General features: G+C 35.8%; 1 protein-coding gene across 1 annotated transcript in view; it reads right to left on the minus strand.

Moving 5' to 3' along the window:
* The window catches only part of LOC123654626 (probable G-protein coupled receptor 158), an 84575-nt gene that overhangs the window by 66625 nt on the left and 2436 nt on the right, over window positions 1-15514 (minus strand). The window contains exon 3 of the mRNA XM_045590524.1: window positions 8281-8464. Within this exon, the coding sequence (XP_045446480.1) occupies window positions 8281-8464 (184 nt within the window). The remainder of the gene's footprint in view (window positions 1-8280; window positions 8465-15514) is intronic.

Here is a 15514-nt window from a genome sequence, read left to right on the forward strand (position 1 = left end):
CAAGTCAAGCGCCCGTAAAGAAGTTTTACTTAAAAAAAATATTTAGTTCGCCACCTACCTACACTAAGCCCAGCGTTGGGATCAACAGTCTGTTTCAAGTACGCCAAATACAAAACTAAAACTAATCTAATCAATAATTCAGGCACTGGTTTTAGAAATAAATCATTCATTAACTCATTAATTATTAATTAACCAGCACTTATCGTTGAGTATTATTTAATCTCGAGCTTAGTATCCTGGTTCGCTGTTAATATATTCGTGGAACAGTGTGAATAGTTTAATCTCTAAATCAGGGCTGTCTAAAACATGTTCTATGAAGTACATGAAAATATAATATACTAGCTGTGCCCGCGGCTTCGCCCACGTTGAAATCAGTTTGTCACAAAGTTTTCCCGGCAAACTTCCAGTGAAACTTTTATCACAATCGGCTTAGACGTTCTGTTAACCTTTCTCTTGAAGCCCTCTCTCCATTGGTGAAACCGCATAAAAATCAGTTCAGTAGATTTTGAGGGAATCGATCACATACGCTTTTGGGAACTGTTTTATAATACACTAACTGTTGCCCGCGACTACGTCCGCGTGGTTATGAAGATACGCATTACTATTAAGATGCTTAACGCAACTTATTTTTTTTTATTTCAGTCACTTGAAATGCTTATCACTCTGAGTAACTTTTTCAAAGGCACAATTTAGTATAATTTAATAGTTATTTTTATATAATCTCTCTATACACCACATGTTTAGTTAGTTAGTTATTTTCAGGCTGCAGTATAAATAACCTATCAGGCGAACTTATAGCTGCTGTATATGTTTCATACAAACTATCAACCCCAATAAACCCCCTTAGCGGTAGAATATCGCAAAATCCGTTCTTAGCGGACGTCCACTAACTATAATCTACCTCCCTGCCAAATTTCATCTTTGTCCATCTGGAAGGATGGACCATCCAGCGGTTTTTGAATTGTCGTGATGATTGAGTATGTGACCTTTCTCTTTTATATATATAGATTACGATGCATTATTTGGACACCTTCTTACCATCTATAGAGCATTCATTTTAAATTTCAAGTCTCTTACTTCAAAAACATAGGACTTTCATACAAACTTCCAACCCCCGTTTTATTCCTTTATGGATTGAGTTTCGCAAAATCCGTCCTTAGCAGATGTCTACTCTCTATAAGAAACCTACTTGCCAAATTTCAAGCTTGTAACTGTTATAGTTTCGGAGATTTCGTGATGAGTGAGTCAACCTACCATCCTCCGTTTTAACCTCAAAAGGGAGTTGATTTCTAAAGATACATTATTTGGACTGTGGACACCTTCTCACTATATATAAAGCATACATTTTCAATTTTAAGTATCTTACTTCAAAAACATAGGACTTTCATACAAACTTCTAACCCCCGTTTTACCCCCTTAGGGTTTGAGTATCGTAAAAACCCGCTCTTAGTGGATGTCTACATCTTATAAGAAATCTACCTGCCAAATTTCAAGTTTATAGCTGTTATAGTTTCGGAGATTTCGTGATGAGTGAGTCAACCTACCATCCTCCGTTTTAATATCAAAAGGGAGTTGATTTCTAAAGATACATTATTTGGACACCTTCTCACTATCTATAAAGCATACATTTTCAATTTCAGGTCTCTTACTTCAAAAACATAGGACTTTCATACAAACTTCAAACACCCGTTTTAGGGTCGAATTTCGTAAAATCCGTTCTCAGCGGATGTTGACGCCCTAAAAGGAACCTACTTGCCAAATTTCAAGTTTGTAGCTGTTATAGTTTCGGAGATTCCGTGATGAGTGAGTCAACCTACCATCCCCCGTTTTAACCCCAAAAGGGAGTTGATTTCTAAAGATACATTATTTGAACACCTCACTATCTATAGAGCATACATTTTAAATTTCAAGTCTTTTACTTCAAAAACATAGGACTTTCATACAAACTTCCAACCCCCGTTTTATTCCCTTACGGGTTGAATTTCGTAAAATCCGTTCTTAACGTATGTTTAGGCCCTATAAGGAGCCTATCTGCCAAATTTCAAGTTTATGGCTGTTATAGTTTCGGAGATTTCGCGATGAGTGAGTCAATCTACCATCCCCCGTTTTAACCCAAAAGGGTTGATTTCTAAAGATACATTATTTGGACACCTTCTCATCATCTATAGAGCATACATTTTGAATTTCAAGTCTCTTACTTCAAAAACATAGGACTTTCATACAAACTTCCAACCCCCGTTTTATTCCCTAACGGGTCGAATTTCGTAAAATCCGTTCTTAAAGTATGTTTAGGCCCTATAAGGAGCCTATCTGCCAAATTTCAAGTTTATGGCTGTTATAGTTTCGGAGATTTCGCGATGAGTGAGTCAATCTACCATCCCCCGTTTTAACCCAAAAGGGTTGATTTCTAAAGATACATTATTTGGACACCTTCTCATCATCTATAGAGCATACATTTTGAATTTCAAGTCTCTTACTTCAAAAACATAGGACTTTCATATAAACTTGCAACGCCCGTTTTACCCCCTTAGGGGTCGAGTTTCGTAAAATTCGTTCTTAGCCGGTGTCTACGTCCTATAAGGAGCCTACCTGCCAAATTTCAAGTTTTTAGGTGTTATAGTTTCGGAGATTTCGTAATGAGTGAGTCAACCTACCATCCCCCGTTTTAACCCCTTAGGGGTCGAGTTTCGTAAAATCTGTTCTTAGCGGATGTCTATGCTCTATAAGAAACCCACCTGCCAAATTTCAAGTTTCTAGGTGTTATAGTTTCGGAGATTTCGTGATGAGTGAGTCAACCTACCATCCCCCGATTCAACCCCAAAAGGGAGTTGATTTCTAAAGATATATTATTTGGACACCTTCTCATCATCTATAGTATAGTATATCTCTTACTTCAAAATCATAGGACTTTCATACAAACTTGCAACCCCCATTTCACCCCCTTAGGGGTCGAGTTTCGTAAAATCCGTTCTTAGCGGATGCCTACGTCTTATAAAGAGCCTACCTGCCAAATTTCAAGTTTGTAGGTGTTATAGTTTCGGAGGTTTCGTGATGAATGACCTTTCGCTTTTATATATATAGAGATAACTGATTTTTACGCACAGGAATTATTTTGCATTCCCCCGTAAATACATAAGGAATGTGTATTACTTATGTCCGCACATAAGAAGTTATACTTCATTGGCTAGATAACTTCACTTGCTAACTTCTTTTTCATTGACTAGCTAACTTAAGGGTGTCAAAATTTACTCTCATTTTTTTCCCTTAACGCACCAAAACAATTATAACTTTAAAAAAAAAAATTACAATTTACAGTCAAATAAATGCCAGATACGCACACAAACGTATTCGAGCTAAAATTACTAGCTAGATTATATGTTCCTGCATACAAAAGAAGCTTTCAAAGTAAGGATCCAGTGGGGATTTTTTCCACAAACACTTAAAAAGTGACAATGGCGGCCTAACCACCATTGTCATTTTGAAACTCATGTCATTTGAAGAGATACAAAGTAATGACAAAATAAATAAATTGATTCATATATTTTTTTCTGATAGAATTATACAGAATTGAGTAGAAAACCGAAAAATTAAACCCAATAATGATCCCAACTAATATTATAAATGTGAATGTAAGTTTGTTTGTTACGCTTTCACGCGAAAAATAATCAACCGGTCATCATAAAATTTTGTACACATATTCTTGAAGGCATTAGAAGTAGCATAGGATACTTTTTATGAAAAAAAAAAAATTTTTTTTACGAAAAATAAAAAAAAATGACAAAAAATCTTAAAATCTAACTACTTCAACGCCATCTAGCAGTCCAGCAATGAAGTTCCAACCCTGAGTACTATAATACCGTTGCACTGTATTATCGACGGTCACGTCAATATCCAATCCATTTGACTATAGTTTCAGCTGTTTGGGATTTTTCTATATTTATTATTATTTTTTTCTGTTTGTGTATTATAAATGTGAATATGAGTTTGTTTGCTACGCTTTCACGCGAAAACTACTTAACCGATCATCATGAAACTTCGTATACATATTCTTGTATTAGAAGTAACATAGGATACTTTTTATTGAAAAAAAATCAATGTGAGCGAAGCTGCGGGTAAAAGCCAGTATCCTATATTTTAGATATTCGTTTCTGTAGAGTGAATTGTAACACACGATGAAGAGATACTTACCCCAAATCAATACGCATTAAAAATTAAAATTCATTATCTTAATGTGTACTCGTAATAATGTACGGTTTATTAGGTTATATTTATTGTCACATATTGTTTGTTTTGCTCGAAAGCTGGAAAAGCCAGTAAAACATTACTACTTTCAAGTGTATCCCTGTGGTGAGTAAGGTAGCCAAAGATCTCGAGGAGGATTTTTTTATACAACTAAGTTGGCAAGCATACCTACGGCTCACCTGGTAGTGAAGCATCGCTAACGCGTTGGTAATCCTGCCCCTGACTCTCCACAGGAAGTCTGCCTACAGTATGGGAACACAACACAGCTTGATGGCAGTATTGTTTAGCTGTGATCTTCTTTATGGTCGAGGTACTGCCCCAATCGCTCCAGATTTTTTGCAGGATATTTCCTACTATTATCCTACTATTATTACTACTACTTTATATCCTATTATTCCTACCATAGGGAATATATCCGCCAACCCGCATTGGAGCAGCGTGGTGGATTAAGCTCTGATCCTTCTCCTACATGGGGGAAGAGGCCTATGCCCAGTAGTGGGATATTACAGACTGAAGCACTAATTTTCTACTATGCCATGCCTCAGTAAGGAGATGCAGCATGTGTGTCTACACAGAGGTGCTCTATTGACACCAGGGTCAGCAACGTTCTCTTCATGCTCCTAGTTTTACAAGCGTGACCTCTTACCGTCAGGTAGACGTAAGCTTATTAGCCACTTAAAACAATAACAATAAAAACAATGACTATAGCATTACATTGACAAGTTTCAAAATTTTGTACAATCTAAAACACTCTTTCTAATTCGTATGATTTTATTTTTGTGTTACCCACACATTAGAAATTCTAAACATTTTTTTCCACGGTTCGCTTAAACCGAATATAAAAATCATCATATCAAAAATTTCGATCTAACGGGTACACCGTTCCGTAGCTTAATTGGCTAGAGCACCGACACGATCAGTCAGAGATGCAGGTTCGATCCCCGCTGGAACGGTAGATTTTTGATATAATATTTAAAAAAAAACTTCTATTTATAGATTTGCTAAAGTCGCAACGAACAGTAAACGCCACCAATAAATCCCATATAAACCATTTTCCCCAACGAAGTATCTGTGACCTAATCTCCGTTATTACTTGGAAGTCAATGTCCAATGGATTGGATTAAGCCTGTATCACTGACCCGTATTTTTTTTGTCTCAGTTTTAGTATTTTACTTTGAATGTTTGGTTATGTATTCGTTTATTGGATTATGTATAACCTCTGATTTTCCTTACTAGATATAGAAATTATATTAAAATAGTTACTGAAATTAGCCAAAGCGTTCTCTCCCAACATTGTATCCACTTCTGTGTAATATATATAGTCTACGCTTTCAAAATGCTTACCTAAGATTTTAGTGACTAAATAAATTGGTAAAATCTTATTTACTTTTATGAGATTTTAACGAAAGCAAACCAAAATTTGTTTGAATTCGTTAATCTCATCAAAATAATAAAAAAATGATGTCGGGTTTGAGTAATCTTCAGTATGCATCAACGTGTAGTAGATAGCGTGGTCGATTAACCTTTGACTTCCCCATGGAAAATAGGCCCAGCAGTGGAAAATATATACAAACTTTTATTCCATTTTTTAATATAATATGGTAACACTCTCCCTTATATACACGCCTTCGTAGACTTGATTAAAATGGCGCAGTACAGGACAAGTTGTTTTTTTGTTATAAAAGAGGAAATAGGTAACAAGTTAAGTCCCATATGTTTTGGACCGTATGTAGTAATAAGAGATTTATCGCCTAACGTAGAAATAATTTAAAAAGGTAAGATTGATGTAGTTCATAAGAATAGAACAAAATTATACTGTTCTTAATTATTAATTAAAATTAGAATATCAATTTTATGTAACCATAATTATGTATTCTTTGTTTTAGTTTTGTAATTTAATTTAGAATTTAAAATTCAGTATTTGTTTATCTATAATTATGTTAAGAAAAAAAAATTATTATTATCATAATAAATGTGTTATTATTATCATTTTTTTTTAATATTATAGGGGAGATGTAGTGTGTAATAAGCATATGTATCTATGTGTGTATTACCATTCTATATAAATGTTTGATGAATGTTAATAAAGGATTAGTATTATATCATCGCTCGGTTGTTTTAATATTCGCATGCCTACAATATATGAGCTCTATAAATCATCTGTACAAGCTTTTCTTCACGGATTTAAGTTCTTTTAGTGTTCGTGTCCGAAAATGTCGACTCGTAAATTTACTTTCCAGATAGTTTGAATTTATGAACTTACCATTATATTAATGTAAAAAAATCAATCAAAATTGCCTATCATTAAGTTACATGCGAGATAAATTTAACTGTTAGTTATATAATTTGGGGTGGAAATATTTCATAGATTGAGATTCAGGAAGAGACAAACATCATCAAGCTATTAATTTAAAAGATAAAGATTACACGTATAAGATTCGACTAGTCCGTTGGCGCAGTTTGTAGTGACCCTGCTTTCTGCTCGGAGGGTTGTGGGTTCGATTCCCAACCTGAGTCTGGGTGTACTATAAATATTTATTTATATATTTATATATGCATTATTTATAAGTATGTTTATCGAAAAAAAAATTGTAGCTATATCCCAGTCGGCTGTTACCTATAACACAAGCATTAAGTTGCTTACTTTAGGAACAGACGACCGTGTGTGTATTGTGTAGATATTTATTTATTTATTTATATTATATGTATTTATTTAAGATAACAAAAAAGCATCAAAAGATCCACAACGAAGCAGACAGTAACGCTAACTGCTTATGAAAGAAACAGGAACTGGGAAGCGGAAACTTGACGGTTTTATGTGTTCTCGGAGGAATGTTGAAAACGAGATGGAATCAGAAGCAAATATTTGTATGATAACAATTATCTGCCTAAAGGAAAATATCAGGACAATAACTAGTGGCGTTATCTGAATGCTTACGAGACTACAAAAGAACAATAACTCTAACGATTTTTTTTAAATCTATTTCTTAAAATAAAAATAGCTTGGAACCAAATAAAACAATAAAGTTTAATCGATCCGTTTTTTCCGAGCAACTCTTTTAAACTCTTTTCAATTGTGTCTTCGCTGGTGTATAGCGTAGCAATTTCCCGTCTCCTAGAACTTTATATAGCCTTGATACGGAGTCTTTCATGAAACTGTGCATTGTGTCGTTTACTTTTAACTATTGATTGAACGCGACATTGCTTGTGTTTATTTGTGTTAGAAATAATTGTGTTATTTTTTTTGCTAACTTTAAAAATAAGGGAGGAAGTCCTTATGTTGACGTTATTGAATTTATATGTGTTGCTTCATAGCTTTTTACTGTGTGCACTGATTTTGATGATTTTTTTAATCGAAAGCTGGCACTTAACTGAGGTAGAGCACATCAGGAAATATCCTGCTCAAAATCTGGAGCAAATCCGACCGTTGACTACGCCGATCTTACAGAAGATCACAGCTAGATAATACCGCTTTCACGCAGTGATGTGTTCCCGAGGTTAGTAATGTGAATAGAGTTTCTGTTGGGATGCCGTGTTTCCGACCTTACCCCCAGGTAGAGTCGGCAACGCGCTTGCAATGCTTTTGACGTTGCAGGCATCTATAAGCTACGGTAATCGCTTACCGTGGGTCGTTCACTTATTTGCCGACCTAGTTGTATAAAAAAAAGCCATTGTTCCATTTAAATTTGATCGAAAGCTGACAAGTGGGTATTTTTTGAGTTATACTTTTTTCTACGTGGGAATCCATCATAGATACCCTCCGTCGCGGGTTCAGAGGGTTATGTCAGACTCCTACTGACTAAAAAACCACAACGTGTGAGCAATCGTCCGCCTGGGTGGGGCGAGATGGGGTCGAGCTAGCATTCGCCACCTCGCCCCAGCGGTTTCTGAGTTATCCTACTGTCTATTACTTACCGATTAAACTATAAGTCGTTCATGTAATCCTATAAATGTACATCGGCTGATTGCCTTTTGTAGCTCGTATCTTTGTATTCAATTTACTTTTATAGAAATTTTACAAAAATGTTATTAACTTACTTGAAGAAGTAGGTGCCATTATTGTAACCGAAAAACGGTACAGTGTAGGTGAGCATCCAGATGTTACCACCGCCGCAGTCGTAGTAGGGTTTCGACCACTTGCCGTCTTCATATGTGACCGACAGAATTTCGTCTGGCTCTCGTTCTGTGTGTGCTGTGTCGTTGTATGTGTAAGTGTTGTAGCCTGTAAAGATACATATTATTATATATTTTCAGTAAAACGTTGGCTCAGTTTGCAGTGACCATGCTTTCGACTTATAATTTATATATATTTATCGAAAAAGAAAATTTAGCTATATCAGCCAGCTGTTACCTATAAAATAAGCATAAAGATATGTATGTTATAATATATTAATTTACTTATATACTAAGTTTTTTTTTGTTTCACTTCAATAACTATATGGTAAAACCGGGAGAGATGCCGCAGTGGGATAGATGCCTCATGTTCTAAAAACCTAACATCCCGAACTCACAAATAAAAATTAATCGCATAAGTAGGAGTCGAAGTCACCCCGTACCTCAGATATCCACAGATATTCGTGTGGCAAGGACGCGTTTGGCTCGTGTGTGTAATTGTCTCCGTGGCAAAATTTACAAACACGTCAAAGTTTTAAAGGTTAGTATTTAAGGTTGTATAATTTTATAAATAGTAATAAATTCCGTTATATTTTTTATCACGTCTATATACTGGGTCATTGAGTCTGCATATAGTTGTAAATAGATGCTATTTTGTTTATAATTTATTTAAAAAATAGGTAGGCATCTATCTCAATCACAAAGGATAGTTGCCCTGATTTTTTGAGGTATAGGTGCCCTTAGGGGCTATCTATCCCTTCATTCACCATATACAGAGTAAGTTTATATGTATAGTTTTTTTTGTGTCTGTTATATTTTTTATGTATTTACGTATATTTATGTTTGGATGTTTTACTGATTCTAGCAGAACTATGCCACGAAAATATAAAAGAAAGGAAGAAATGCGAGCTCGAGTATGTTCTTGGACTATAGAAAACCTGCAGTCAGCTTTCGATGAGAAAGTATGATTGTGCAATGTGCATGTTGACACTTGATATGAATATTTTAGACCAACAATTAAGAATTTATAGTTTTGTTGAATAAATGCTTGTAAAATTTAGTTAAATTTATATATATATATATATATATATATATATATATATAAATATATATCATGTTGAAACTTAAGAATTTATATTTTAGTTAAACAAAAGCTCTAAAAATTTAATTAGGTATAGTAATCTGTGTGATATAAAAATTACATTCTAATTATAACAATTAAAAGATATAAAAAAACACAAAATTTTTTTCATTACTATGGCCCATGTTGCTTGGAGACAATCGATGTTTTAGGAGTAGAACTACCTAACATTTGGTTTGGGTTTTTCGTTTACACGGTTTAAAGGGCATCTATCCTACTCACTATTTTCATGGTGGGGCAACTATCCATATAGGTAGGCATCTCAAAAAAAGGGTTCACGAAAAGCTTATTTCTGCTTAATCTGCATTGGCTAGGTTGAAAAAAAAATAGTCATAATTCAACATAAAGGATTGAGCTAGCTACATTAATAAAAATTATTCGTATGAAAATCATATTTTTAAAATTAGGTGGCTATTTCAAAAAGTGAGGCATCTATCCCGGTTTTACCCTAATTGTGTTTGCAGGCAAACGAAGAAAAACCGACTTAAATTATATTGACAAATAATAATACAACGTAGATAGACAAAAAAATTGTCAAGTAAATACGCATTATCAAAAATTACTCCAAAAGTTGTAATCAATAAAATTTAAATGTGACCACATGATAAACATCGGCCTTTGATTAAATTAAAAATGATTAAAATCGTTACACCCAGTAAAAAGTTATCCGGATTTTCGAGAGTTTCCCTCGATGTCTTTGGGATCCCATCATAAGATCCTGGTTTTCTTATCATGGTACCAAACTAGGGATATCTCCTTTTCAACAAAAAAAGAATTATCACAATCGGTTCATAAACGACGAAGTTATCCGCGAACATCCATAAAAAAATATGCGATCGAATTGAGTAAAAATCAAAGAGAATCAAAGAGTATCCTATTTTGAAGTCTGTTAAAAATAACTCTACCTACTTAACAACGCATCCAGTTTCTTCTTCAAACATCCAACATTCCACTGAATGAACATTTCACTTTTGTGTCATACAAGTTTGCACTGAAAAATCCTACGTGACTTTACAGAAATATGCTTGTGTGTAAACTAGTATCTGTACAAAGCATTTACATGATCATTCCAGAAGGAACTACAAATAAAAAGTTTTGTATATGTATCTAAGTGTTCTTAAAATCTTTAAAATGACATAGAAGCATAAACGCAGTTATTTTATTACGAATATTTAAAGCGTAAAAATTTCACGTATGTTACTTTACTTTGTTTATTTTTATTTCGTTATGTGTTCTGTATATTTTATAAACTGGAAATATTGAAAAACAACAATAAATTGTTTTTTTTATAGTTTTTATAAACAGTTTTTTCTCTTACACGCATATAGAACACAGATATATGCGAGTAGTTTCAAATTATTAAGATGCTTATATATGTACGATGTTTAATTAAAAAAAAAAAAAAAATAAAAAAAAAATTGAAAAAAGGTTACATTTAAAAATATTCCAAAGCACTGTGCTTTACGTTGTCAGGTTTCAAGATCATGATACCAGTTCTGTCTTCTTACAGTATACTTGATGAATAGGACAAATTTATTTCGAAATGTTGACGACCTAAAAACCATAGTTTCAAGAAATCTATTTCATTAGAAAATTCCATTAAATATCATTAACAGAATTGTGTAGGTACTTGTTTTGATTTTCTTAGTGTTAAAGGCTTTAGCAATTTCTTTAGAAATTGGCGATTTAGTCCTTGTTTCTTAGCTTACTTTCAGATTCGAATCGAATGGGTTCTCTTTGATTTTTATTTTTAAATCCTATTTAAGATCGTTTTACAATAGTTTTAGAATTTTAAGACTAAGTTAATGTAAGAAAATAAGTATATACAAAAATAAATGGCTTAAAGGCATTTAATTTATTTACCTTTTTCTAACAGACAAATATGAAAAGGTCTTAAGTCTTTTCGAACAAAATGTTTTGAATAATCTTTTAAGGGGGTGATAGACGTACGAGTAAGTTCGCGAATTTGTGGCTCGACGACCTTTTTCGCTAGTGTGTCACACTAAGTACGCGTATTTTAAAACCACCGCGTAAGTTCGTTGGTGATCCGACAAGTTTGAAATTTTGCTCGTAACCCACCTCCGTTTTTATGTCACAGACCATCTAAATTCTACAGGTTTATTTTGCAATAAGCTAGTTCATGAAATAAAGGATCATTATTCGGTAGGTTTTGAGTGGAGTATGATTTCTTTTTTTTATATAACTAGGCCGGCAAACAAGCGCGCGGCTCACGTGACGTCGGCAACACCGGAAGCATCGCAAGCGCGTTGCCGAGCCCATCCCCAATTTTCCAGGATTTCGGGTCACGTTACTGACTAACAGAAACACAACACTGCTTGATAACAGTATTACCTATTTAGTTGTGATCTTCTGTAAGATCGACCTCAGTCGGGCTGTTCCATATTTTGAGCAGGAAATTTCCTGCTGTGTTAAATTTTTTTCGTATTTTTTAAATATTTTCTATATGACACATATATCATAACTTTTCATAATATTAGTTGTTGGAACTATATACATTATTTATGTACTTTGTCTACTTGTATCTTCGACGACATACTTAATTTATTTTCCTGTTTTTTTTTTTTTATAATATATTGTATTTTATTATATTTACTATTTCATATACTTCTTTGACGCTACATATATTTTAATATATATAGTTTTTAAATGTAAAAAAAATGTGAAAGTGTGAGAGTGATATTGAAAGAAGAGTGAATGCAGGAAACAGGGTGAATGGAGCTGTGCACTCATTTATGAGCAGGAAGGTGTTTAACAAGGCTCGTTTGGCTGTGCATGAGGGGGTGTTGGTTCCGGCACTCATGTACGGAAGTGAAAGTTGGGTGTGGCAGAAGAAACATGAAAGCAGAATAACTGCAGTTGAGATGAGAAAGTTAAGAGGTATGATAGGAGTTAAACTGAGTGACAGGATAAGAAATAGTGAGATAAGGAAACGTTGTGGTCTGAAAGAAGATGTAGTGACAAAAATTGAGAAAGGTATGCTCAGATGGTTTGGTCATTCGAGAGAATGAATGAAGAACGATTGACGAAAAAAGTGTATAAGGCAAGTGTGGGTGGAAGGGTTGGAAGGGGTAGATCTAGGCGGACGTTCCGCCCCAGGCCTTTGGGGCCCGGGCCCCAGACTTAGGTCTGGGACCTGGGCTCCAAGGGGAGAAGTTGCTGGACTTCTACTGGGCGCGTCCCCCGGGTGGCGGATAGGGGAACGCCGCCTGCGGTCTCACGACTGCGGGTGGTAGGGGTCTTCGGACCCCCGCGGACCAAAACCAGACGATGCGCTCCGGGTACCGCTCTGGTCAACAGAGTGGACTTGTGAGCGCGGGTGTGTTGGCGCGGAGGCGCGGCGGTGTGAGTGGCGCTGAGACGGCGCGGTGACGTGAGGGTCGGGTTTTTCCCTCCCCCCACGCGGTGGACGGAGTGGGCGGGTTCACTCGCCCGCTCTAAGGCGCGCAAGCGCATGCTGCCGGGTAGCGCTGGGCGCCCTGCAGTTTCTGCGGGGCTGCCAGGTGCGGCCTGGTGTTGGGGCAGTTCCTGGACCTCGTCTCCCTCCTGCAGACGGCGGTGGGATTGACTTGGAATGGTTAAGCGTCCCTTCCGACGGGGCCGAAAGGCCATCACCGGGGGCGTGGTGGTAGTATGCGCAAGCGGTCACACTGCGTCCCCACTAAGGTGCCGGCGGATAAAAGATGTGGGTTTTAGTGGATAGTCTGGCATTGCACCACACGCCGGGAGCTCCACACTCCCGTCACTCTCAGGTGGCGGGGTCAGTGCGTAAATAGCATTTCCCCATCTATAAAAAAAAAAAAAAAAAAAAGGCGGACGTTCCGAGACCAAATAAGAGACGTCTTTAAAAAAGGCCAGGTCAAGAGTACCCTAAAACGAATAGCATGTATGAAGGGAATAATGAAAGTGGACGAAGCGAAAGAACTATGTAAGGATCGTAGCAAGTGGAAAGAAGTGGTTTTTGTCTACCCCTACGGGAAAGAGGCGTGATTATATGTATGTATGTATTTTTTTCTGACTTAGAATCTCACTAAGTGCCAATTTTGGTATTTCACAACTAACGAGGTGAATTGAAGGGTCATTATATATAATGGATATATATACATATATATTGTATGTTGACGTTAAAATGTTTCAATAAATATGGCCATATATTTTTGTGTTCCTCAAAATTTATTGTAACAAAACAGGTAGACTTGTACTAAATTTGACTGTTTGTTTAACTTATCTGCTTGTCAGGCATACTTTTAGAACTTATTTTTCTATCCCAGTGTAATGATACGATGATCCCTACTGGGTTAGAATAAAAGTACAAATTTATGTTACAAGGAACTCTTGAAACGGACTGGTCGTTTTATGACAAGTTATATGGGTGCATCGTAAAGGGAGGGTGACAAAAGAAGTTGTAAGTTAAAGTCATTAATGGACCGAGTACGATTATACTTTGTACGTAACATAAAATATTGAGAAAAACATAACGATAATTTAATAAACAGAAGCACTTGAATAATATGGATGAATGATAGAGAAAAGCAGCCGTTGATCCAATGCTATCGTGACTTCTTAACTAAATGCACTTTACGAGTGAAAGTGGGGAAAACACGCTAAGAGAAGAAACCGAAGTCAGGTGTGGTGTTCCTCAGGGATCTGGGACTGGGCCACACTGCTACCTACTACACATGAATAGTTTATGTTGTGTGCTCTGCCTGCAGATCTGGGACCCTCCAATTAAAGCGGCTGAAGGCTCCCGCAGGGGTTTTGGTCGGTAGTGCACCCCCAAGTGCTGAAGCCGACATACGGTCTAGGAATGCGTACCCGGGCATCCTGGATATCACCCGTAAATGGGTTGCCCTGCAATATAAAAAAAAAGTGGTGTGCTCTGTTGCTCTTCATCCTTCGGCTCTACGTCTGCTTTCTGCAGATGACTTAGGCACCTAACTTGCCGGTACCGATATCGCTAAACCTATAAATTAGTACAACGCTATATAGATAGGGTAGTAAGGTGGTCACATGATAATTGTATTGTTTTAAATTCTGATGCACCCAAATTCATTGTTATAGAATCATCTTATTTCAACCAATTAATTTTTTGTATAACCGTAGTTATTATTAGCTTCATAGCAATCTACTAAATTGTAATTGTAATACCATAGCAAATGTTGATTGTGTATCTGTATTATCTATCTAATCCATCAAAACAAAATTGTCACATATTTGATTTTGTAAATTCAGATATATTTACACAAGAAAAAACAAACAAACAGAGGGTTTCGACGACAAATTTATTTATCTAAAGAGATAAAATGTAATTGGTCTTAAACACGTCCCTTTGATCTTATTCTCATGACGCTTTTTGTGATATGAAACATCTACTCGACAACATGTAGGTACTCGATATTGTAATTTGTTCGATAAAATTTACTACGCCATAAAAAACATTATAGTTATGTAGAGTTCGCCATTTGACTCCAACATTGCATTTGATACGAGAAATATTTTACATTACACACACATACACATTGGCATATCACAGTCCACTACTGGACATAGGCCTCCACAAGTTCGTGACAAAAATTGCGTTAACTTATGTGTTTTGCCCATAGTCACCACGCTGGGGGCAGGCGGGTTGGTGACCGCAGGACTGGCTTTGTCGCACCGAAGAAGCTGCTGCCCGTCTTCTGCCCGTACTATTTTACATTACATTAACAGGAAATAAAGAAAAAAGAAAACCATTATATCAAGTTTACTTTGAAAGCGAAAATCTTCACATAAATTAGGTTCCACTAAGAGCTTCTATGATGTCAGTGGATTTGAAGTGGTCATTAAGGATATTTCAAGTGAAATGGTAAATGTAAAACAAAATTTATTTTATGTTTAAAATAAAACGACGTTCCTTTCACTTTTTGGTAGACGTTTGCTGTACACTCGTAATTTATATTGTAAAATATCAAGTTAACAGAGTGAAATTAAAACATTTCTAGTAAAATATATTTATTTCTA

Source organism: Melitaea cinxia, chromosome 1, assembly GCF_905220565.1.
Source record: "Melitaea cinxia chromosome 1, ilMelCinx1.1, whole genome shotgun sequence".
NCBI lineage: Eukaryota > Metazoa > Arthropoda > Insecta > Lepidoptera > Nymphalidae > Melitaea > Melitaea cinxia.